At 45.8% G+C, this 24,682-nt stretch overlaps 1 protein-coding gene across 2 annotated transcripts in view; it reads right to left on the bottom strand.

The window, feature by feature from the left end:
- LOC105690812 (myocardin-related transcription factor A-like) overlaps positions 1-24,682 on the bottom strand; it is a 169,914-nt gene that overhangs the window by 50,880 nt on the left and 94,352 nt on the right. For both annotated transcript variants that reach the window (XM_048660345.1, XM_048660344.1), the window contains exons 2-4: positions 6,047-6,147; positions 5,693-5,931; positions 5,337-5,575 (exon numbers count right to left, since the gene is read on the bottom strand). In XM_048660345.1, the coding sequence (XP_048516302.1) occupies positions 5,337-5,575; positions 5,693-5,931; positions 6,047-6,147 (579 nt within the window). The remainder of the gene's footprint in view (positions 1-5,336; positions 5,576-5,692; positions 5,932-6,046; positions 6,148-24,682) is intronic.

Genomic DNA, 24,682 nt, shown 5'->3' on the forward strand with positions numbered 1-24,682 from the left:
GCGTCAATTTCGCCTTTCCGTATTGTATATTATGTATAACTGTTATAATATTTTAGCGGCGAATACGTGAGACGTATTTCCCCTACCCCGTTACGTTATATCACGTTACTCGCGCACTTGGGAGGTAATCGAGAATTTATTTTTTTTTCTCGTTATCAGCGCGATTCGTCAGTTCCGATTGATTCGAAGGTAAAGCTGAAAATCCAAGCACGATTTTTCGGGAGCCCGAATAGGATATTTTGTAGCTGTCAATCGGTTAGACGGTTTCGCATAACAGGTATAGGCAGATCGATGCCGCCCCTGTAACGTACCTTGTAAAAAGATAAAGGTGATCGAGCGAATTATCGCATGATTATCTTAATTAGACGGTGATTGTTACGTCCCACCTCCGAGACTGCCCACGCGGTTCGGGGGGTCCGGCTTTGAAAACTTGCATTTTACGCCGTGACACGTTCAACGGAACGTCGAATCGGAGCGAAAATAATTCGCGGGTCGATCCGTTTAGCGGTATTCGAAATTTCACGCTCGCCAAAATACTTTGGTATCGGTGGACGTGAAACAGGCACGGGTACGGAGTATCCGCTCCTCGCGACAAACACCGTTGGGTTGTTAAGTTTTCACGGCGATGTTTCAAAGCAAGAGAGAAGAGAGAAGAGAGCGTAGGCATTCGGGTTTCTGTCGATCCTACCGATTACAGAGAGAGAGTGACACGTCGTGCGATTGGCGGGGTGATGGATCGTAAACACGAGTCCCGCATACGGTTGGGGAGGCTACGAGGTACCGAGGTGGTATCGGATATACAGGATGTAGGAGGCGAGAGGAATCGATGCTGCAGGTACCTCAGCGTTTCAGACTCTCCGATAAATTGTTGATCGGTATACGAAATCGGTCCCGCGGAGTGGCGTCGCGCGCGACGCCGGTCGGCCGGGACCGTTTCGATATAAAATGGAACTCGGTGCGGCCGATTTGAAACGATGCAGTTAAACGCTCGGCGCGCGGTGTTATACAACCGGGGAAAACTGTTATTGTTGGACCGGTGAATTTATGCGCCTCGTAATATTCGTGCGTCTATAATCTATGGATTATAGAGCGTATAAATTTGAGCGTAAGGAATGTACGGAGCGAGCCCCTATACCTACTGCAATAAGGAACGAAAAAAGAGGGAGCCTGCCCACCGACGGGTAATTCCTGGGTGGTCCGCGAATTTTTTCGCTATGTTTCCGATTTGTCGAACGATCGCTCGACGGACAGCAGCGAGTCGTGTACGAAATCGACCAACGCGGAAGGAAGAGAGGAAGTACCGTTGACCCTGGAACGTGTCGCGGGTGCCGGTGGTGCCCAGGACTCGGTCATGTGAGTTCTTTGGCTCAAGGGTCTCCGCGCGCGTCGCGCATATTAAAAAACGCACTTCCTTCCTCTCGTCAATGTTTTTCCCGTCAGAGCTTCGCTCGTTGCTCGCTCGACGTTCCTTAGGTGCTGAATTATAATCGATCACGTTTTATCTTTTTTTCTTTTTTTCTCTTTCGGCGCACGGCGACACGAATTCTTCGAGACTTTGCGTATCGCGAAGTTGAACGAGCGGTTTACAGACCACGCCTCGTGACCGAACATCTCGCACTTGAAATCGCGGCTTCGCAGTCCGCCGATAATACTTTTCAAAAGATTTGAGCAGCGTTCGAACGACCGTCGCAAGTGTTGGTGTGGCTCGTTACCGGTGATTTGTTCCGTTAGCCGTAGCCAAAGCGAGGAAATGCTTCCGCCGGGGAAGTGCGACGTCTGGATCGCGGTCCTCTTTATGAATTCAAGGGATATCGTTCGTCCGTGTTCGATGACCAGCGGTTATTTTAGTGCTGCCAATAATCGAATGGTATAAGGTGTTTATTGTCCGAGCGAAGAAACTACACCGGTAGAATGCGATATCGCGCCCGCGAGAAATCGTATGCGAAAAATCGAATCGTTTCTCGATCGGTTATCTCCTCCTCCTCCTCCGTATTTTTATAAAGCCCGATATTTCGAAGCCGTGACATTTACACATTCGACTCGGATAACAAGCGCGCGAGATCACTCCTCTGAAAAGTGGCGCGCGCGCCCGCGTTTTCTTGGCTGACGTTACGGCGCTAAACCGCGTAAGCAACTTACACCGATACAAACGTTGCTCCGTTTGAGGAGTACGAGCCGTAAAACTGGCGAGATTTTACGAGCAGAAACGGAAAGTTATGATCTTGTTTTCGTTTAATTAATTCGACCGCGTGGTCTGTCGCGTTTGCGGTTGCGAAGGGAGGTAGGTAGGTAGGTAGGTAGGTGTACTCTTGAGCGGGCGGTACAGCGTTATGGAAGGGAGAAGGAAGCAAGGCAGCAAAGATCGGCGAAAGAAGGCAAACGTGAAGCGGGCAGGCGACGCAACGTCGAGTCGGTGGTGTTAAAACACGTTTTTGTCCAGTCTTATAATTGGGCTCGTTCGTTCGTTCGGAGGTTCTAAAGCTATGGGCGATCCTCAGAATTATTACTATTCGCTGCCGGCTAGTGGCGTAATTATGATGCTCAGCCTAGCGGAAGATATGAAATTATTTTTTGATTACACACCCGTTGTTTGGTAATGGTTATTAATTTAACAGCGATAATGCACAGGTTGTAAGAAGATATCTTAATTAATTACCCTGACAGTCCCTCACGATTTTTCCGCTCCTCCTCAGAAAATTTTCACTTTTCACCGCGACGGATTCTACAAGCTTGAAATCGTAACGCACACGCCCGTGCGGCAACTTGTTATTTTTATTTCTCTCCCCGATTTAATGCCACGCAACATCCGCACGGAGGTTCAACATCCCAAAATATAACTGTGATTCGTCGTGATTTCGATCCGTTGTTCATCCCACTCGTAGTGAAAGTCCGAAGACCTCGAGTTACAGTGTCTCAAAGGATTGTGAGAAAAGAAACTGTTGCATACACAAAAATCTCGTAACGCAACCCATTTGTTTGTTTGTTTATTTATTTATTTATTTATTTATTTATGTATTTATTTATTCGTTCGTTTACTTTTTATTTTCATTTTGTACGACTTATATAATTGCGCTCCCTTAGACTTGACATTCGCCTACCACCTCGACGCCTTCCTACGCTTCTCTCGTCTCGACATCGAAACATGACGCACCGTGTTACACGTGTAGGTCGCGACTCGCGAGACCACCGATTTACAAAGATCGGCGTGCTTTACTTTCCGATCGCCTCACTTCACTACTCTGGCATCGCTTTATAGCCGGTTCGCCCACTCGCCCGCCTCCCGTATGAATATGCAACGATATCGTAGTTGATTTATCTACCTAGACCGAAGGGACAACCGATCGCGCTCCGATACGCGATTTGTATAAAAAAAAAACATTTCAGAGCATTTCAAAAAAGAAACTCCACCTCCTCATTTCTAAAGTCAAAGAGGCTGACGTGCGAGGAATCTTTCGAGTATAAAAGAAAATGAAGAAAGAGGAAAAAGGGGGTGACCGGTAGCCGTCGGTAGCCTGTCTTCCTCCGATCGTTCGAATCGTTCGGCTCGCGTCTCATCAGTCGAAGCGAGTCGTCGCTGGATCTTCAGCCCTGCGGAACGTCATTCGATAGCACTTATCCATCTTTTACCGTAATTACTTTTTTACCCCGTAAACGGCGAATAATGTGGCGGTACTCGAGTGCGCCGATGATCCCCGGGGTGGTCGCCCGCGCCCGGTGATCTACGAAGCTTATTTACTCAAGAGCGCGCGCGCGCGCGCGCCATTCAGCTCGCCCGATATCACGCACACAATTCAACGCGGCTATACGCGAGAGGGAAAAACCGAGGCAAGGTAGGCAAGGCAAGGCAAGGTAAAGCAAGGTAAGGTAAGGTAAGTTAAGTTAAGCAAAGCCGGGCGAAGCAAAAGAAACGAAAGGTACAAGGAAAGGGAAGGGAAGGGAAGGGAACGGAATGGAAGGGAAGGGAAGGGACGGCGGTGCGAGATACGGGTTGGTGTCTATTTATACCGATGATGTCACCTCTGGTTTCCTACGCTTTCGCGATATCATAACCGCGCGCATGCAACGCGATCGGAGCGAGTCTTTGCTCGGACCGTAGGGTGCAGGCTGGCGTGTGCCCACACGCGTGACGTAGCGGATCACCGTCGGGCCGGGAGTGTTTATCCGAGACCCGGGCGTCACCCTACCGCGTAGGTTTGAAGGTCGCAGACGCGATGAGGTTTCGATCTGTAGCTAAGCGAACCTCTCGCCCGTCGCGAGAGCGCGCGAGAGATCGCATGTGCCGAAGGTACGCGTTACGTTTACCTCGCGTTTATCGGCGCTGAAACTCGAAACAATTGTCCGGGCGGAACGAACGGGCGGTGCGCAACAACAACAACAACTCCTCGTGGTGCATCCGACTAATAACAGAGCGCTGCTTTTGACTCGGTGGCAATTATCGGCGCTTAGAAACCATCGAGCTAGCGTAGAGAAACTATTCGTCCCGCATCATCGGCTATGCTCTCTCGGGTTACCCGGGAAGACGTAATAAAACGTGGCACCGCGCGCGCCCGAGCTATACGGCGATGTGCGTAAATGCATCGTAAATGAAATCGGCCGGTCGACGCTGATTATAAGTCATAACTGTATCGTTTATTGAAGGGTACATGCCAACGGTTTGCATTCGAGTTAACCGACCGCGCTTAAATTAACGCTAATAAACGGGTGTTCGAGAGTAATCGTTCAAATGCTCGATGAACAATGATGGAAAACTGCCGATGCGCGATCGTATAAACATCGTCGCTGTTTTTAATTATCATAATTATTGTTTTAATTTCCGATCTTACGTACGTAAGTCGTACCGTAACGTTTGTATCACGCTTACCGATTCCCATTAATTAAATCGCAAATTAAATGGCGTCGAATCGTGTCTGAATATTCATACGTTTGACGATCCCATTTAACTGCACGCACGCCGTGACGAGTTGAATTTCATTTTAACGCAAATATCGCCACGCGATCGTCGCTAACGAGATGACAAGTCCGGTAGCGCTTTTGCGACTACGGTATGTAAGTACGTAGAGCGGTGGTGGTGGCGGCGATGGTCATGGTGCTACTACTTTTCAACGGATATAAGTAGTTACCGGGGGAGACCGGGGATACCGGGACCGATGATCGTGCATAGGCGATCAAAGTGTGTAACTTCGTTCGTTCGATCCTTGGTATATCATATATATATATATAGTTATACATACCACACGCGCGCGCACGAGTCAGAAAGAGAAAGAAGATAAAAAAAGAGAGAGAGAAAGAGAAAAAGGGATAAAGGGAGAAAAGAAAGAGAGCCAAAGAGTACTCACACTCCTTGTTGCGGTCCATGGCGTGTTGAAGCGGGGAGTCGTCGACCTCCGCCTTTGGCGGCGATTGGTTGCCCTCTGCCATCCCCGTGGCTAGTGCCGACGTTCCTGTTTTCCCTGGTGCCGATGTCACCGATGCCACCGTTGCTTCCAATATTTTCTCTTGTTGCTGCTGCTGCTGCTGCTGCTGCTGTTTTTGTTGCTTCTTATTATTTCCACCTTCGACCGTGGAACGGTCTCTGCTACCACCAAACAAACAAAAGCCCGTGTTCACCCCCTTTGATCTCAGTGTACGCGGAGCGCAAAAGTAACAAAAGAAATTCGGAGGGTGAAAAACTCGAGGGACATAAAATATTTACCTCTCTTCTTTGGCGTCGCGTTTTTCCTTCCTTTCTCCCTTCGTTTCTTTCTCCTTCTCTTTAACCCCTTCCGCCTTTTTACTTTTCGATTTGGTTTTGGTACCGCTTTTAACGGGTTTGTGGGGTTGCTGCTGATGAGCAACCGAGCTACCAGCTACCGTAGCGGTACCGTTTGTCAGTCGGGACGACGAGCTGCTGCTACTCGAGGACGGAGCGCTCGCCCTGCTGCTCGTGTAATCCTGAAACACCCGAAGCGATCCCCGTTGCCAATAAAACTCGCAAAGCATCGCCGATACGTAAAATGCCGATTGACTCGTAGGCGAATTCGTGAGATTCAAGGTCGGAGACTCTTACCTTAAACCACTCGGGATAGATAGCACTGATGGTATCAAGGAGGTCTTGATCCAGCTGTATCCTCCAAAAGGGAGAGCCGCTGTCCAACCTGTGGCTAGACTCTGTAACAAAAAGTGAAAAAATTTCTTCAGTCGTCTTCTAGGTCGCGTGCCAGATCGCGTTTCGATATTCTAATCGAACGATGGGCCTTTAACCCCGCGAGGTACGATCGCCCGGCGCGTAAATCCAAGGAGTATCGTATAACAAGATATGGAATGGTTTTTGCGGGAATATCGAGGCAAGGGAAGCCGAGTCGTATCGGAGGGCTTCACCCCGGTTCCTCCGGGCAAAAAACAACGGTGGTTACGGTGGACAATGGAATTGTCCGTGCAGTCGGTCGACAATCAAAATAATGTTCTCGATCACACTGAAAAATTTCATCGGCATACTCAAAGTTCCATTGCTGCCCCTTAAAAATAATTTCTTCCCCATAAGGGCTAATGGTCAGCAGCGACCGATAGCTCAGCGGTTAACACCGGCGCATCGAAACCTTCGGGAATCCAGCGTTGCGGTTTCTTTCGCGCATTCCATGGAATTCCCTGTCTAATTTAAACGTCGAGTCGGGTCGCCTCGGCGTTGAAAGCAACGGAGGAAAGGAAGCGTCGCGTTGCGTTTACTCTGCGCGTTCGGTCGGCTCCTCCCCGGCGGGGAGAGAGCCGACGGGGATGACGACGACGCGACGCGACGCGACGGACGGACGGACGGACGGAGTATCGAGAGTCTGCACATGATCACATCAGACATTGGCGAAGTAAAGACTTAAAAGTTGAAGATCAACAGCGGGGGAGGGCGAGGGGGTGTGGGGGGTGTGGGGGATGAGGAGAGGAGAGCCAAAGGAGACCAAGAGACGGGGACCTCGTTACGACGGCATTCTCTGACCGGGGCCTGACGCGTGCCCAGCCTTCCTGATCAACTCCGGGTGAGCTCGTTCCCCGATGTCTCCCGCGGGACTTTCGGGCTGCGCCGTACTCCGCTGCCCGGTCCCTGTCGAATTTATCAGTTCTTCGCGGTAACCTACCCGACGACGACAAAGCCCTCGCGACGCAGAGCTGTAAAAGCAATAAGGAACAGAGAAGGGATGTATGTTCAAATTTTTTCTCCCTTCGATGTGGAGGAGAAAATAAATAAAAAAGAAAAGAATAGCTGCGCGGGGGAGTCGAGTGCGTATAAATAAGGAGAATAAATAAACTAGAGAAGAGTATGGGTACGTTCGTGTGGGAAGAGGGGCTGATTGGAAATACATAGAACAAGAAAGAACAATTGACCGTTCGATGTTCGATAATTTCTTTAAAAAGCACCGGGACCACCTTTCTTCGTCACGAACCAGCCAGTGGGAACACACCCGAGCAGACATGCCAACGACATTCCCGAAGTGCACTGGAGTTTTTCGCGGCTGCCGAGGCGGTGACGAGTGACTCAGCCTCGGAGAGGCCTGTCCTCTCTCATCCACCTCTCCTCTCATCGCCGCGTCTCGCTCTCCTCTCCGTTTTCTTCTCTTTTACTCTCGCGAGAGACCCGATCGATATACACTCGACTCTCCGGGAGCACGGTCCCGGTCCGGGAGATTTATCTGCCCGAATTTCGTCGAGGGACCGATGTCTGCGCAATTCCGAGGAATGTTATTTCGCATTCGATCCTCTTCACGGAATATGTTCCAGCTACCGACTTCATGTTTTTCCTTATTCTTTTCAATTACAAACGAGAACTGAAACTCTATTATTGTTTTCGCTCCGACACACGCTGCACTCTTGCGATCGACGACGTCGACGGTCAACTTTTGCAATTCCTTTTTGTACATAATAAACGCGTACCGTATACATGTGAAACTTTTCGTTACGTCACGATACGTCCGGGCAACGTATGCGTACCTGGGACGACGACCGACCCGTGAAAAGATCGTCTCGAGTAACCGAAGATATCGAGAAACGGACACCCCTTCCCCCTCTTCTCCCTTTTCCCCTACGGGAGTCGGAGCGGAACGTGACCCTCCTAATAATTCCGTCGCTCGGACCAATCACCGATACTTTTTTGTAATATCCGACGACGAACGAGATCCCGATAGTGATGTATCGGTGGTGAGCATCGCGTCGTCGCTATTAGGCGCATCGCTCAGCGAGCTTTTTATACGAGAAAATATACCCACCTATACTCCGCATGTCCTAACATCGTGTCCGAACACGCGTTTTAACCATAAGTAATAAAAGGTACACAGCGTATCGGACGACGGGACGAGCCGTTGCTAGATGTGTGCCAACCGAGCAACCGACGTCCGCTCGACTGCTAACCCGACCGGTCGAACGGCCAACGAGCAACGAGACTGCGATCTAACCTGGTCAGGAATGATTCACCGCGTGATTTACAGCTCTGCTATAGAGCTGCTAGTTCGTGTATGCATACTGATTGACTATCTATTCTGCTCTCGAGGACTATAGCCCACTAATCATTTATTGGGTTAAGGTGAAATCTCGAAGCACCGCGGCGCAACGCGGTTGCCGCTCGATAGCTCAGCGCTCCGGCACTATAATACTGTAACACGACGTACGGCGGTGTGACCGGACTAGATGTAAAACGTCACGTTAACAGCGTGAGAGTATATTTGATTGTAACCGATGTGTTTCAGGGATGTAGCAACCGTGGCGGAGGTATAAAAAATTTCTAGCTTTCCAATTGAAATCCCCAGACCTCAAAACTTTGCATATCGGGCGATTATTCATCCCTATGGGATATCGGAGCGGGCGTTGTTACCCGAGGTGCGTTGTTACGTGATCGCGCCAGACGAATATCACTTGGGAACGGAATCGGAACGTTGGATCTGTACTCACAATCAGCGTCGCTTAAAAGTTCGAATATCGTCGTTCGTTTAAAAAACCGAACGGCCAGCGATAGCGTAATTTATGCCCGGACGCCTTTAAACTGCGAGCGGCAGCACAACCGGCATCACCAACGGCAGCAGCAGCAGCAGCAGCAGCAAACATTACGAGGGGGGTTTCTATGGCCAGTAACAATATCTGCTTAATCTTCGGACGATCTTTAGCTCGGCTCCGACTGGCCTTTAATCTAGCGCAACCGCCGACATCCGGAATGCCAAATAATCCCGCAATGGTCTCGATAAACCATAAAGTATATTGGCTCGCAAGTAAGGTACCCGAGTAGCGCGATACCATCGTATCTCATATCCTACCATGGGACTCGTGCACTCGGGCAGAACATCGTGCTAATATAAGTCAAAGAGATTACAGCAAAACGGACAGATGTCTGCTACCGAAGTGACACGAGTGAATATAGGTATCTCTAGGTATGGCGAAGATACGTGTGTCACAAATACCACACGGGTATATTACGAGAGTCAGCCGAAGGATTAGAAAACCGCGAGTCGCCTCCCACGACCTTGGATAACCTTGGACTTGGAGAAAATTAGTTTTCACAAGAGGAATTTTCCCATTGCGGTGGGCAAAGGAAATTCTCGATGACGTCCTCGGAGAAAATGATACGAAGAAAAACGAAGTAAAATCTGTAGTGACCCGAATGAAAGGACCTTCGGATCTTCGATACCAGTCCGGGCAAGAAGGTATAAAGGATGGTGGAGGTATAACCGCGTGACTGGGACTAGAGTTGGGAGTTGGCAGTTGGGCTGGCCCCAGGTTGCTCCGGTCATGGTACGGGGTAATCAATCATTTTGAACGCGATGTTTAAACAATAAATCACTGTTGGTTTTGTGGCCGGGGACGTGATACAAATTTCTATGCCACACCGCGAGAGCGATTTACCAGATCTGTTGAGCGAAGGACGAGCGCTTCTGGTTAGCGTTGACACCTTTCTATAGGGTTTGAAAACTTTTAAACACTCGTCGATCTTCGCTCCGTATTTGTTTCAAGCTTTGCACCTGGCCGATGTCACTGGACAAGGTGAAAGGCGACGCTGTAGAAAATCCGTTTGTCGAGGAAGTAGTGCCGCGGCAACGCGTACGTCTTTCCTTCAAAAATATCCCGTAGGTCGAACAATCGTTTATTTGGACTGTCGAACTCACCGATTTCATCCACAATATCGTATACATACATACTTGTACCTTCGTCGTGAAAGTTTACGGCGTAATTGTCCGAGCTGCGGGGGGTTCGCGAAAACACGAAAGAAGGATCAATCGGTCTTCTGGGGGCGCGAGGGGAGGTTCTTTTGGTACTCGCGTAAAGAACTCGGTGGGATGGCGAAATGTGAGGGAAAATAAAGGAGGAGAGAAAAGGATGGGGAAAAGGAATGGAACGGAATGGAACGGAACGACCGGTACGCGGTGAATAGAAGGCGCTTGCAAGCAAGCAAGAAAACACACGATGCAGACACAAGGCACAATAGCCGTGCTTTGCTGCTCATTAGAGGCGGGGTCAAAGGTCCGGAAGACGCGCCGCTTTGTATTTAAGCGCACAATATCCACACATGAGCGGCTTTTTAAGGCCTGGAGGTAAGACACGCGCGGAGTCTCTACGGCAGTATCTCCGGTACCGCGGGAACAATGCGCGTCGCTGTAATCAAGTAATTCAAACACGAGCAGCAAACCGTACGTCGTATTTCGTTGAGACGAGGGCTAATTACTTCGTTTCCAGCAAATCACTGGACAAGCTGAAGAAAATCTTTCTATTTTTTCACCGCGCTGTAATAAGGTCTGGCTGACGGGTTGGCGGTATAGAGGAGAAAAGGGAGGAGGAGTACAGACCGGTAAATTGGATTGAAAATTTTGTATCAAAGTTTTCAACTTCGCGTCCCACGCGTTCCATCGAACTTATACAAGCTTATTATAAATTACCCGGTCCATAGGTACCGCTGTTCTTCGACACCCACATTATAGTTGGTTACATAGATTACAAGTACGCGAATACAAGTCGGCGAGAGGCTAAGAAGTTACGAACGATCCGCGAGAGTCGCTTGAACCACTTAACCCGTAACCCTTAAGTCAGTATATCTTCTTACAAAGGATCGGTATGAATTCAATACTTCACCCTCCTCTTCGGCGGGTAACTTCCTCAATAAACTGAACGATGCGCGAGCTACAACGTCGGAGAATCTCAGCCGGGCAGAAGCAGCTGCGGAAGCATCGAGCAACAATTCCCGCAATTTTCGTATAGAATTTGCGGAGTCGCGGGTAGGTCCGAAGCATAATGCCCGAGAGATGAATGGAAGGTTTTTATTGCGCTTTTTAGCGGTGGCAACGTTGGCAGGCTTGAATGATTGTCAGGCGTAGGCGGTTACGGTCCAGATTTGCAGCCGGGTGTAAATATTGTGGCAGGTATCGGCTGACGTCTTTAGAACTTGTACGACACGGTGAAAGTTTGCATTTAAGTCGGATGATTGATGCCGAATAGTTAAACGTGTTCCGCGCATCGCACCTCGGACCACGACGACGACGACGACGACGATAAGCCGATCGTTCGCGGGCAAATTTACTTTTCATCGAACAACGACCGATAGTTACTCCCGATCGCGCGATCCGGTATATCTGGTACAGTGCGGCGCGACGTTAAAAGAAAAAAAAAACAAAAAAAAAAGGGTAGCGCGAATCGCAGATATCGGGTACAGATAAGAATTAGCTACCTATCGCCTACGCGAGAGATTGTCGGAGTTTAAAGCCCTCGGCAAGGCCTCCCCATTCACCTAATCGACCTGCCTGCAAGTGGGCATATAACTGAATCACATTTGTGCATTATATATGTATAGTACCAACGTCTATTATAGGTGGTATGTCCGAAGTGCACCGTCAAAGGATTTGTACTTCCCTTAGATAGTTGGTCGGTCCGGTCGGTTGTTCGGACGTGGTCAGAAATAGAAATGACATCATCGACAGTTTCTGCATATAACTTAGACGTAACTTGAGCACGGAGGCGTATCAGCTGTGTCGTATCTTATTTCTTTCTTATCTCCTTTCTCTCTCTCTCTCTCTCTCTTTCTCCCTCTTTCTACTTCTTACATTTTTTTTTCTCTTCCTTCGCGTATATCGCGTCACTCCTGAGTAGAGTCGCGCGCGGCGTGTGTGGGTCGCGTGTCAGTTGCTATATAACAGCCTCTACCAGCTTCTACATATTTTACACCGGACTATGGGTGGGTAAATACGTCATAAACTATACATCGTGTGCCAATTATAATTCGTAAATTTTACCGGATGATTCGCTACCGCTATCGCAGATGGTTTTTTTTTTTCTCTTTTTATTACCTCTTCCCTAAAACCGGAGATGAGCACACGTTGTGCGACCGAGCAAAATGGACCTCGTGGGTCTCATGCAGGGGTGGTACGGCGGTGTGCTGTTGACCCGCCAGTTGAGACCGGTTCGGTCGACCCGGGTCATTTAATTCCCCTGTATCTTTTTTCTTACCGCTTTTTTTCTTTCTCAGAGTTTTGTATCTTTTATACGAAATATCTTCTTGCTCTTTTTTTTTTTTTTTCCATCCGATCCTTTATTTTCATTCATTTTTTCTGCCTGTATACTTTCTCGCTCGTATGCCAGGCTGTGACGTCATGTGGGGGCGAGTCGTTCACGCTCACGCGCGTGTACGTGTGCAACTATAGATATATTATATATATATACCATGCGCATTTCACGGGCCCACGCGCGCTCCAGGTGTGGAAGAACATTAAGGCCCCCTGCGCGGTACGTCGAAGAAACAAAATTTCAAAGACAATAAGCAAAGCTCGTGGATTTATTCGGCGATTATATTTGCCACCAAAAATTCATTCTTCGACACTTCATGAAAGATCCGATCTTTGGGGAATTTTTTATTTATTTTATTCTTATATAATAAGTGGCACGTGCGAAAGGTCATTTCTTTATTTAACTTTTTGGCCCGCATCATTTCGCCGACCGTTCATTTAGAATAGTTCGATCGCGATCTTTTGTTTATTCGTGCACCGCAGTTAATTGCAAAGCAACCGGTATAGGGTACGTCTCATACATATCTCGTTTTGCGTAGGCCACGCGATGACCACTGTTACTTTTGTTATATACCAACCTCTACCTAGGTATAAGCAACGCACGTGTACTCGTCCTGTTTAACGGCCCGAGAAACGAGCGATATTTACATAACGATCGAATTCGACGGGACTCGAAAAGTAACAGTGTCTGACGGGGTTGCGGACTCGTGTGCAGCATGGGTGCAGACTCCGGAGTCACGACGCGTCTTTGTCGAAACTCTTTTAATGAAATTTACCGCCTGATGTGGTGGAAAAAAAAAAAAAAAAAAAAACAGAAAGAAAGAAAGAAGAAGCAGAAAAGTCAAAAAAACACGAGAAAAAGTCGAATGGCAGAATGCGAGACGCGGGGGAATCGCGTCGAATTCGTGCCGCTTGGCATCGGGAGAGTCGCAGAAGAAATGCGAAATAATTGATATCCGACTGCCGCTGCAGGAACGGAAACCGATCTTGGAATCGCGGTGAAAAGAAGCGAATAAATTGCTAATTCTATAACGAAATGTTCTCCAAGGACCCGCGAAGACCGCCGCCCGGGTAAGAACCCGCTAATTAATAATTCTAGCATCCGATGCTTTCGGTACAAAAATTCGCTGTATTCCATTTTTGCGAATCGCGTTCCGAGAAATTCACCACTGTCATCGGTTCTACCGAGTCTTTTGATACGAGGTGGAATCACGCGTCGAACCACTTTGCGGCCAATTTATGCCATCGTCAAGATCTTCGCGTTCGACGCTGCACTGTTACTCTTGATTTCATACGATCATTCAGACTCCCAATCATCTCAACGCTACTCGTTTTTATTCGAACGGCTATCGAGCATTTCAGCTCCTCACGGTTTATACCCCCGTCGTATGTCCTGCCCGTAGGACAATTAGTATAGCGGCTTCTTCACGCCGCGGTTATATCAAATGTGACATAGTCTTCGCGATATGGAACGTCTTGTTTTCTCGAGCGAGTACGATATTTTTTTGGAATTCTTTTTCTAGTCCTCGAACTCGGAGTCACGAAATCTCAATTTTTTGGTTCTGATCATGTGGGCTATAAAATTTAATCTTTATACGGGCATTTGTATGTAAATTCGTATTATTCAGGACTCTCGTATCCGCGTACGCGAAGAGGATCAAAATATATTCATCCTTTTCAAACGAGATGAAATTGAACGAAAGAAGAAGAAAAAAAATCTTTTTTTCGGAATAAAATAATCCTAAAAGCGTTCACCCACGATCGATCGTAACTTCGCAATATCGGATGCGTATAAAAGATATATAAGTGAATAAATAAATAAAAAAAAGTCACTCGAAAGGCCATTTTTCCGTCCCGTTTGGCGCGCGCGCGAGCGTTCGCGCGACCCAACCGCCCACACGTGTAGCGATTGCGGTAGGCGTCGGCGTCGCTCTAATCAGCAATCTGAGGAGAACGTATGTTTGTACACAGGTAGGTATCTGTTATATGTGCGCATAATTATCACGCCAAATCCTATGATAAAACGTCGATATTTCGCGCTACGTCGGACGACGAGTCGACGCCACCGCGACATTTCTCCGGGTCGGACGACGCGCGAGGACGATTCCCGTTATACCCTCGTTTGAATCAGGTGATTTTATTTATGGACGTGTACAAAAGAGTCGCCCGAATCTTTTGGAATAAGAGAAAGACGAACGCGTAAGCTCTCCCACACGTCCTGACCGTTGAAGAAGGGATGATACAGGACACGCCGTAGCCGAGGAGAGGGATAAATGAGAGGGGGGAGAAAGGGCGCTCGGATACAGCGTATATTGCAGCGTAATTATGCGTTAGACGCATATAATAAGATTTATCGCGGATGGACGCGTCCTGGCCCTTCCTCCGGGGTATATATCCCATCCCGCTGAACGCGCGCGTCAGGGACAGGGAGATAGCGTGGGCGTCCCTGACAACTTAATGTTACTCCCTGCCGGCGTGCAGCTCTACGGGGGAGAAGAGAGGAGAGTATTATACACTAAATATATGTGTACCATGTAATATACCTATATATAATATGGAAAGACTCGTGAACTCTAGGTAAATTATGACCATGAAGCGACCTGGCGCCTCTGACGCGACCGCTGCAAAGAATATCGCAATGCTCCATACGAAGGAAAATGAGATAAACAATCTCCCACGCAGCGATTGATGCTAATGAAAGATCGGCGAGAAATAGAAAAAAGGCAGAAAGAGGAAACTCGAGTTGCGAGTATCAGGTATGTAAGTTCGGAAGTTCAACTCGTGTGGGTGAAAATGACTCACGAAATCTGAAGGGGCATTTCTCGGATATTCTTCGATTTCGGGGTTGAAAATCCACATTATTTCGAATTGAGGGTTTTATGGTATGCTTGTTCCAATTTGAGCTTAGGAATCCGAATCCGCAAGGTAAATTGATCTATCTACCGAACTGAACGAGTTATCGCCAATTTTACACATTTTCAGAGCAGAAAAATTGGAATATCTCAATGGGAAACATTCGTAGCTCAATTTGACCGACGGATTCAGGTTTCTGAGGTCAAAATACGTAAGTGTCCTACGATTGATTTTGAAAATACTTCATTTTGGGCCCAAAAATCGAAAAAATCCAAAGGGGTACCCCTTGGAATTTTGTCGATTTTGGGCCGAAAAAAAATATTTTTTTTTATATGCTAATCTTATGTATTTTGATCTCAGGAATCCGAATTCGGAAGTTAAATTAGTCTATCTATAAAATTGGACGAGATATCGCCAATTTTTCACTTTTTGGAGCAGAAAAATAGAGATATCTCGAAGGGAAAAAATCGTAGCTCAATTTGGACGACGGATTCGTGTTCCTGAGGTCAAAATACATAAGAAAAGTGCCATACGGTGGATTTTAAAAAATAAAAAATTTTGGCCAAAATTTGAGATTTTTCCAAGGGGTACCCCTTACGATTTTTTCAAATTTTGGCCAAAAATTTTTATTTTAAAAAATTGACCGTATGGCACTTTTCTTATGTATTTTGACCTCAGGAACACGAATCCGTTGTCCAAATTGAGCTACGAATTTTTCCCTTCGAGATATCCTCAAATTTATGCCAAAAAATGCGAAAAAATGGGTATAACTCGGTCATTTTTGCAGGTAGATCAATTTTTCTCTCGGATTCGGATTCCTGAGCTCGAATTACATTAAGATAGACCAAAAAATCAATTTTTTATTTTTGACCCCAAAAAGCTGAAAATTGGCGATAACTCGGTCAATTTTAGAGATAGATCAATTTTTCTTCCAGATTCGGATTCCTGAGGTCAAAATACATCAAAAAATGGCAATACGGACGATTTTTGGAATACTTAATTTTTGGCTCAAAAATCGAAAAAATCCAAACGGGTACCCCTTGGAATTTTGGCGATTTTGGACCAGAAAAAAATATTCCATATGCTATTCTTATGAATTTCGACTCCAGGAATCCAAATTCACAAGTTAAATTGTTCTATCTGTAAAATTGATCGAGTTATCGCCAATTTTTCGATCAGAAAAGTGAAAAATTCAGGATATCTCGATGGGAAAAATTCGTAGCCTAATTCAGTTAACGGACTCGTGTTCCTGGGGTAAAAATACATGGAAAAAGCATCATACGATCGTTTTCAAAAATAATTCACTTTTGGCTCAAAAATCAATATCTGTTCCTACCGAATTTCGACGTCTTCGGACATGTTTCGAGCTCCGAAATACGAATCCGTCGTCCAAATTATACTCAAATCAAAAACGGACGAGTTGAGAAGTACCAGTTCAGTTACAAAGTGGCGGAAAATTTACCGGATGATATTACTCACCATTATATTCTGTTCTTCACATTCTCTCCTCTTTTTTCTCTATCAAAGACAATGCGGTTAAAAGAAGAGTAAAAGTAGTTGTTGAGAGCTTGTTGTGCGGTACAAAAGGAGGGTAATACACGTGATGTTACAGAAAGGGCGCGGATTGATAGAAGACTGCGGTAGGTTGACTCCTAATGTTGTTCGAGGTACACAGCCTCGTGGCCGTATCATTAATCAAGTTGGAATACGAGGTATAGGTAACCGTTGCAGCGGATCGTCGGTGATTAGCAGGCGCGAACGCACCGCTCTCCGAACTGCAGCCATATCTACTTTGTACGAGTAATGTGAAAAATGAAAAATCATAAAACATATGCTACGGTGTAGTAGTAGTAGCTGGTACCAAAGGATGAATAAATGGTACGAAAGAATCGAATTAAAAGATAAAATTCAACCGCGAAATAAAATTAATAGAAAATATCAAGGATTTCCCTGTGTACTCGGCGTCGATATTATATTCTACCGTAGGTACGCGGTGGTCATAACAGCCGACTCGAATATACACGAGTTACACGTAGTCAATTGAGATATCCAAGCGTATGAATTCATTAAAACGTACGCTCGATTTCTCGCCACTTCGTCGTCGTGGTCGTAGGAAACCGACTCTGTATAGTCGGCTGTATAATTTCGATGAATGAAATATACAAAATTGAAAAAAAACAGAAAAAAAAAAAAAACAATTTTGCGCGAATGCGAGTCCGAGAGTCTAAAACTAAAATTCTTCAACCGCGGCATGTAACTGCTGTGCGAGGTTTAAAAAGATCAGATTAATCGGTAGATAGAAACGGAAGCTTGAGCACGCGCTCGCGTACACGCACCCGTCATTAGTTACCGCATCTTAGGTAGGTAGGTAGGTATACGCACACGTGTGTATATATAATATTATAATATTCCGTTATGATTCCGGATTCAGAGAAGCAATAGAAGCAGAGTCAGAAGCAGAAGCAGAAGCGGCGACCTTTCGTTTCACGAAAGTATATATAGGTAGTTACAAGTGCACACAGAGGGACCACCGACTTTGATTATAAAAACCTACTTGGACGAGAAATTAATAGGGATTTAAAATTTTTCCATACCGTTTCAACGTCGATCGAGTGCAATTAATTGTACGAGTAACGATACCTGCGTACACGCCTCCGAAAAATATTATTACTCCGTACGGAGCCCTTATCTTGAAAAATATGCATTTTTATCTCTTTTTTTTTTTTTTTTTTTTTCTCTTCTCTTTTAAATCCGTAACGTGCGGACCACACGAAAAGCTCTTAAAGCCAATTTAAGATCGCGGGGTAAGAAACGGATGCTATTAATTATTCATAGCTAGGGTATAATAACACATGAGATGAGAGAGGCGAAGCTTTATAGTTAATACGTGTAGTTGGTATGTGAAAGTGGAGCTGGTGCGGGCTACGGCAGAAGCAGCGGCTAATATACTACAACCTTACCCTCCAAGTTCGCCGCTCGTCTTGTCAAATCTATCGGCTCCTACATCCACATCGTTTGCTCTTCCGGATAGATTAATGAAGAGAAGTTATTAACTTTTTTCACGTTATAATCTCGTTTTTTATTTGATTTACCTATTTATTTTTTCATGTAATTCTTATTCCTTTTTTTTTTTTCTTTCGTTTTTTCGTTTTTTCGTTCGGTATCGAATTTCTCTCCCATATAACAAGAGCGACGATATCAATTCTTCGGTTCGTGAAACGTCCGCCTCACGGATATACTTCCGACCCTAAACATCGTGAAAGTCGCGGTCTCGAAATCTCCAATATTTAATATATATACCGCGTTCCTGCGGGTGGCTGACGCGACTTCCACCGCCCACGTTATACACCAAGAGATATATACCTACGTAATACATGGGTGTATACCGATACATACCCACCCATACATCGAAAGCTTTGGGCTTTAGGGTTATTAGGTGAAACCACGTGGGTGGTGGCAGGTTAAATCTTTCGGACTTCAAGGCGCTTTAGCCTCTCGGCGAACCTTGAAAAAGATCATTATAATCATCGACGTTTTTCCCGGATTATATTGTTCACAGACTCTCCTCTTTTCCCTCTGGTTTTTTTTTTTTTTTTCTCTCTTCACGCGAGAGGATAGAGAAATTTTGAATTCGGAATCCAGAGTCGATGTGGTTTTACGAAAGCGACGATTACGCGGCTTAACGTTTTATTATCTTACGGCGGCGCGTTTGCTCTTCAACGTGTAATCGGAATCGATGCGATGATTGTATAATTGTACGGTTACAGCTTCCTCTCGCAGTCGATCATCCAGCGCATCCGATGGTCCGGCAGGTAGCCGGCGCGTATTATAATAATATATATATATAAAGTTTGCTTCATTGGTGCTCCCGGGCGAATGCCGATGCCCGATATCTTTTCACATGATTTATTACACCTTCCGTTCCGCTCATTTCGAACCGCGACGCAAGATCGAGAATTATTTTTTCCCCGTCTAAGAATCGAACGGGCTCATCTCAAAATATTCGTACAAATGCCGTCGAATCGACGCGGTAGAGAAGTTGTTTATTTTCACGCAGTTTTTTTCTTTTTGTCGGATTCATCGAGGCGAAAAAAATTATTGAAATTAAACTCATTGCCGGATCTCGTTCGGGGGGGAGGGGAGGGGGGGAGGGAAAAAAAATTAAAAAAAAACCGGCGAAGAGTTTACGAAATCGAATGGACGGATCGCGCGGCGGTCTCGATATTGATGATAGGTGAAACCGATGGGCGCACGCGATGAGTATAATTACGCGGAAAAATACCGTCGGTGTGTGAAATAATTACCGGAAGATAAAGGCGGACAGGTCGAAGACGGTTTCGTCGGAACACGCGAAACCCGCGCTCGTGGAGATCTGACCCTTTAATACCGAGGAGGTAAGTGGAACGATATCCTCACCGCGGTAATATTCAATCAAAACTTCCGTAATGAACGGATTGTAATCGATTATTATTACACTAGATGAGCGTCGGACCACACGCGGGGTAAGAGTATTTTGAAAGCTGAAAGAGGAATCGATACACGCGGTCGATTGCAGCAGCGGCGACGGCGGCAGCCGTTCAAATTCCAATTACAAATACGGCATAGTGCCAGCCTATCGCTCTTATTTTGTCTGAAATCTACGCGGTAGCGTGTCTTAATTTTTACAGGGTACAAAATATCGCGCAGATACGCGCACACTAGCGACTCGTACCAAGCGTACGTGAGATACGGACGACAAGAGAGGACAAAATTTAACGATTTATTTTCTCTTATTTCTTCATCTTTTAAATATAACTCGAGTGCCCGCGTACGCCAGGCGGTCAAGATTAGCTTGTCATTTGTATTAACAGTGCGTACGTATACCTTTGAATTAAATCGACTTGACACGGTGGACAGAAACGTCATCTTCGAATGGCTGCTACTAATAGATTCGTAAGAACCGACTCGCTCGCTCGCTCATTCATTCGCTCTCTCTCTCTTTCTTTCTCTCTTTCTCTCTCTCTCTAGTTTTCTACGTGTATATTACAACCATATGAACCATTATCTTCATCGCACAATGAGTCTGTCATGCGGCGAACGGTAGCGCACCACCGTGCGGCAATCCGTTGCCAGAAGACAGCGATCGTGTGTTCTAATCATTCTGATATTTCGTTGGAGGAGAATAACACATTTGATTCGTATATATATGCGTAACGCGACGTCGCGCGCAAGGACGCTTTCGTAAGAGCGTAGTGCTTTTATCACGGAAGATCCGTGCCCGGCCTCTGGCTTATTTTTCCATCATTTCTGGTACACCGGAGAGCACATACGCGATCGAACCTCGAACCGGTGGAGGTTCCGCCCTGTGTTACGCGTACACGTGATACGGTAATATCCGCACCTTCCTTCGGGACTCCGGGGGCTACAGATCGTGACGATCCGCCGTGGATTGAGTCGAATACGGGTTGAAGATGAAATACAGGATAATAATGTACGAGGTTCTCCAACGAATTAGATTCACGCTGGTAACGCGCATATAAATATAACCGACGTACGATGTTAAAACACGACTAATTTATAGCCCAGTTCGTAGGACGGAATTTGTTATAACATTTGCATAGTTTTTTTCTAAATTTTTTCTTACTTTTCTTTATTCTTTCAACAATTGTTTAAGAAAATAGGCCGACGTCGAACCTGTTCGCGTCACTCGTCCTCGCTGCTGATCGCCGATTGACGTTGAGAAAAAATGTGAAAAAGATCTGCGAAATATCACCTGATACGTAACGATCCTTCGGTTTATTTTCGTGTTTTTTTGGCGGAAAAGTTTACGTTATACCTGTTATGTTAGCATCGATGGGTGTATATACACGGCGGTCGCACGTGAACGTACATTTTTACCGGACGAAAGAAGCAAAAAAAAAAAAATTTCTACCCCCGGAGGCGCGTAGATCGAACTGTCATAACGAAGATTACATTTGTCATATAAAATATATACAATAAACGTACGCGTTACAATATTCATCAGTCCGTACGTTACATACAATCTTCGATCACCTGTTTGGAGACAAATCAAACCGTTGCGGAGCTTCTTTGATAGGTTTATAACTTTTCAGATGATTTGAAATGATTAGGAAAATTAGATGAAAGAAAATAAAAATAAAAATAGTCAGGGTATATAAATAAAAATATGTCTAAAATGAAACTGTTTATCGATTGCGCAATGTGTATAATACGAGCATATGCAGCAGCAGCGTGCAACAGGAAGACCTATTATACCTCCTGCGAACCGACGTTATGAAATGGGTTATAAATCTTCACAGGGCCAAGAAACGGGGCGAAGAAGACCGAACCGCGGTGCACGTAATGTGGTATAATACAACGTGTACCTATGTATTATACGTACGATCAACGAAAGCTGTTTGGGAAACGGATCGGCGGCGGTTCTTCCGTCCGAATTCGGGAGAACGAATGGGAGAGATGAGGGGGGAGGAAGTAACGAAAAAATCGTAAATTCAACCGAATTTTCGAAAACAATTTTCACCGCGTGCGGAGAGACGAGAACAGGGGACCGGACGCGGTATTTCGGTGTATGTCGCAACGGAATTCTTCTCCTTTATATTTCACATATATGCACAGTCGAGTGGTCGTCGTTACGCGGTGACATCTAAACTCCTCTCACCTCCACCCGACTTCACTTTTTTACCATCTTTTATCTCCCGTCCCGGTAGCGTCGCGTCTCTCCATTTTACCTTCCTTCGCTTCGCCTCCACCTCACACCTCCTCTTTTGAAGGAAGCGAGGGGTTATACAGTTATTAAACGGTTCGCTACAATACTGCTGATTGAGGATAGGTACTTAAGAGCTCGTTTCTGATGAGCATTTAACACGCTGACGCGGGGGTCAAATTAATACCGCGGGCATTGCCCAATATACGTATGTACGTACGTGCATCGCCGGCGTGCAACGTTGTTACAGCTTTTCGAAGTCCGAAAAAAAACAAAAAAAAAACGAAGGGATAAAAAAAAAGCCGCGACGTGGCCGACGGATTCAACTTGCGTGCACGCTCCGGTTGTTCGCGACAAAAGAGACCTTCGCAGAGAATTAGAATAGGATATATTGTATATTCGTATATCGACATTGCTCGTTATTAGCATACGCGGATTACCGCGTGTCCACCAGTCGTATGCAGATAAGTAGATAGCGCGATTTAGCGTTTTGTTTTCAATCGGTATCCGACACGGATATACGCCTCCGTTAAAAATCCACGTCTATGTACGTATAATGCAGGCGTAGTGAGTTGCGCGCGTGTATTCGTCGATGGAAAATCAGTGATTGGTGAACAGCGTTGCAGAGCGGGAACGGGAGCGGGATAAATGTGACCCAGGTACGAAGGCGAAGCGGTGCGGCGGAGTAGCGCCCGTCAAAGAGTGTCACGTAGGCATCGATCGGATCATAAATCTTTCTAATTAATATACGACATTCGAGTCGGTAAGAGACCGCCGTACCGATATACCCCGTATACCGTCGCAATAATGTAGTGTAGTACACGGGGCATCTAGCGAAAGGTATATAGAAATTATATATACAAAAAGATTTATCGCCGAACGTTAAGCCAGATTCGGGATCATCGTAGCCGATGCCTGTAGACGATACGTAGCTCCGTAAGTTTCTTACCGCGAAGAGAAAATTTCGAGTCATACGGAGATACCTACATAAAATCCCCGAGGACGGGATGTTAAAAAACTTTGAATTATTTTATAGGGAATTTTTATTCATTTTACATTATTTTATTCTCAAAGCTTCTTCGCGTAGGATCGACGATCTTTCGGAAAGCTGCAGCGCGTACGACGCGATCGATCGGGCGCGTCGATTATCTATGCGCGTTTCGCTGCATGTGGTAACCCGAGGACTTGGCTATTTACTCGCGGGCACCGATCCGTACGGGTTTAGGATTATTTGTTGTACGTATATCGTACGTGTTCTAGGTGGGATCATTATCGAATTGAGTTTATATCGTGTATTAATGACTCGGCGCGCGTGCGTCCGCGCTGGGTTTACCTCGGTTAAAATACGAACCGCATCCGTTAACGAGATGTAATTAATGAATCGCGTTACGGAATAAAGTTTGCATAGGTAATAATAATCGAGCAGCGAGATAAATTGCTTCCAGGTGAAAAATAAGATGTACGAGTCTCGGGTGCGTATAATAGTCGAGTCGAAAAATTTTTCAAACTCAATTCAACTTCGCTCTATCATCTCTATTCGGATCGCATGATACGGAGCCATGCGTCAATACCGCATACCTTCGTATCAACGAAGTATACACGACGACTGTATAATATGCTGACCAGATGCGAGATTATATTACGTGAATCGATCTGTAGCCCGCAGTAGACTAAATAATTTATGGCTAATTGACAAGCGGACAAAAGTTGCCGCTTCCTTTTTTTTTTTTTTTCTCTTTTCTCTTCTCTCTTTGAAAATTTTTCATTTTATTTTTCTTTCGTTCGGATCCGCGGCAGCGTAACAATCCCGCGGAGGTACGCAAACTTGTACACGTATACGTACGTACGTATCGATCGAACAATCAATCCAGGATGAAAGTTTGGCAATCAGAACTTTGTAACTTGTGAGCCGTGCCGTTCTTGTTTCTAGCTGTACGAACGAGTCGCACCTGCACCGGCCGCCGGACGTTTATTTGGATTCGGTTCTCTTTTAGCTTCTCGTGTTAAGACGTAATTATTAGATAAGTTATTAACTGTACCGTGGCATTATATATACGTCGCGTATACACGAGATACCATTCGGCATTCTAGACGTTTCTATCCCGACGTATAAATCTTATCGTCACCGCGAGAGAACTGCACTTCGCCGCGATCCAGGATATCGGGGACTCGCTCGCCGCCGCCGCCGCCGCGACGCTGCACTGGATATACAAACGCAATAACTTTAGTAGCGCCCACGAGAACACCTTGTATATATATATCTATAGCTATTGCGTTGAAATAAATACCCGATCAATAATAATTGCGACCGTCGAATATCGCGCCATTTTATACATATGTATATATATTATCCGAATAAATAAAACGCGATTTATTTATTACCCTCCTTCGATTTTTTTTTTTTTTTTTTTTTTTCTTTTCATTTTTTCTCTTTCACGTTCGAACACAGATATCGACGGGACGTGTAACCTCCTGCGTGCCGCCGAGAAGAATGATTTTTCCTTTCATTAAAATTATATTATTCCAAAGCGCCTACGTGAAATCGTCAACATCTCCTCGTCGCGATCAACGCGCGACGAAGTTTTGAAACGTCGCGATGAGATATATTTCCGAATCTTGAATATCATCG

This window comes from Athalia rosae, chromosome 1, assembly GCF_917208135.1.
Source record: "Athalia rosae chromosome 1, iyAthRosa1.1, whole genome shotgun sequence".
NCBI classification, from domain to species: domain Eukaryota; kingdom Metazoa; phylum Arthropoda; class Insecta; order Hymenoptera; family Athaliidae; genus Athalia; species Athalia rosae.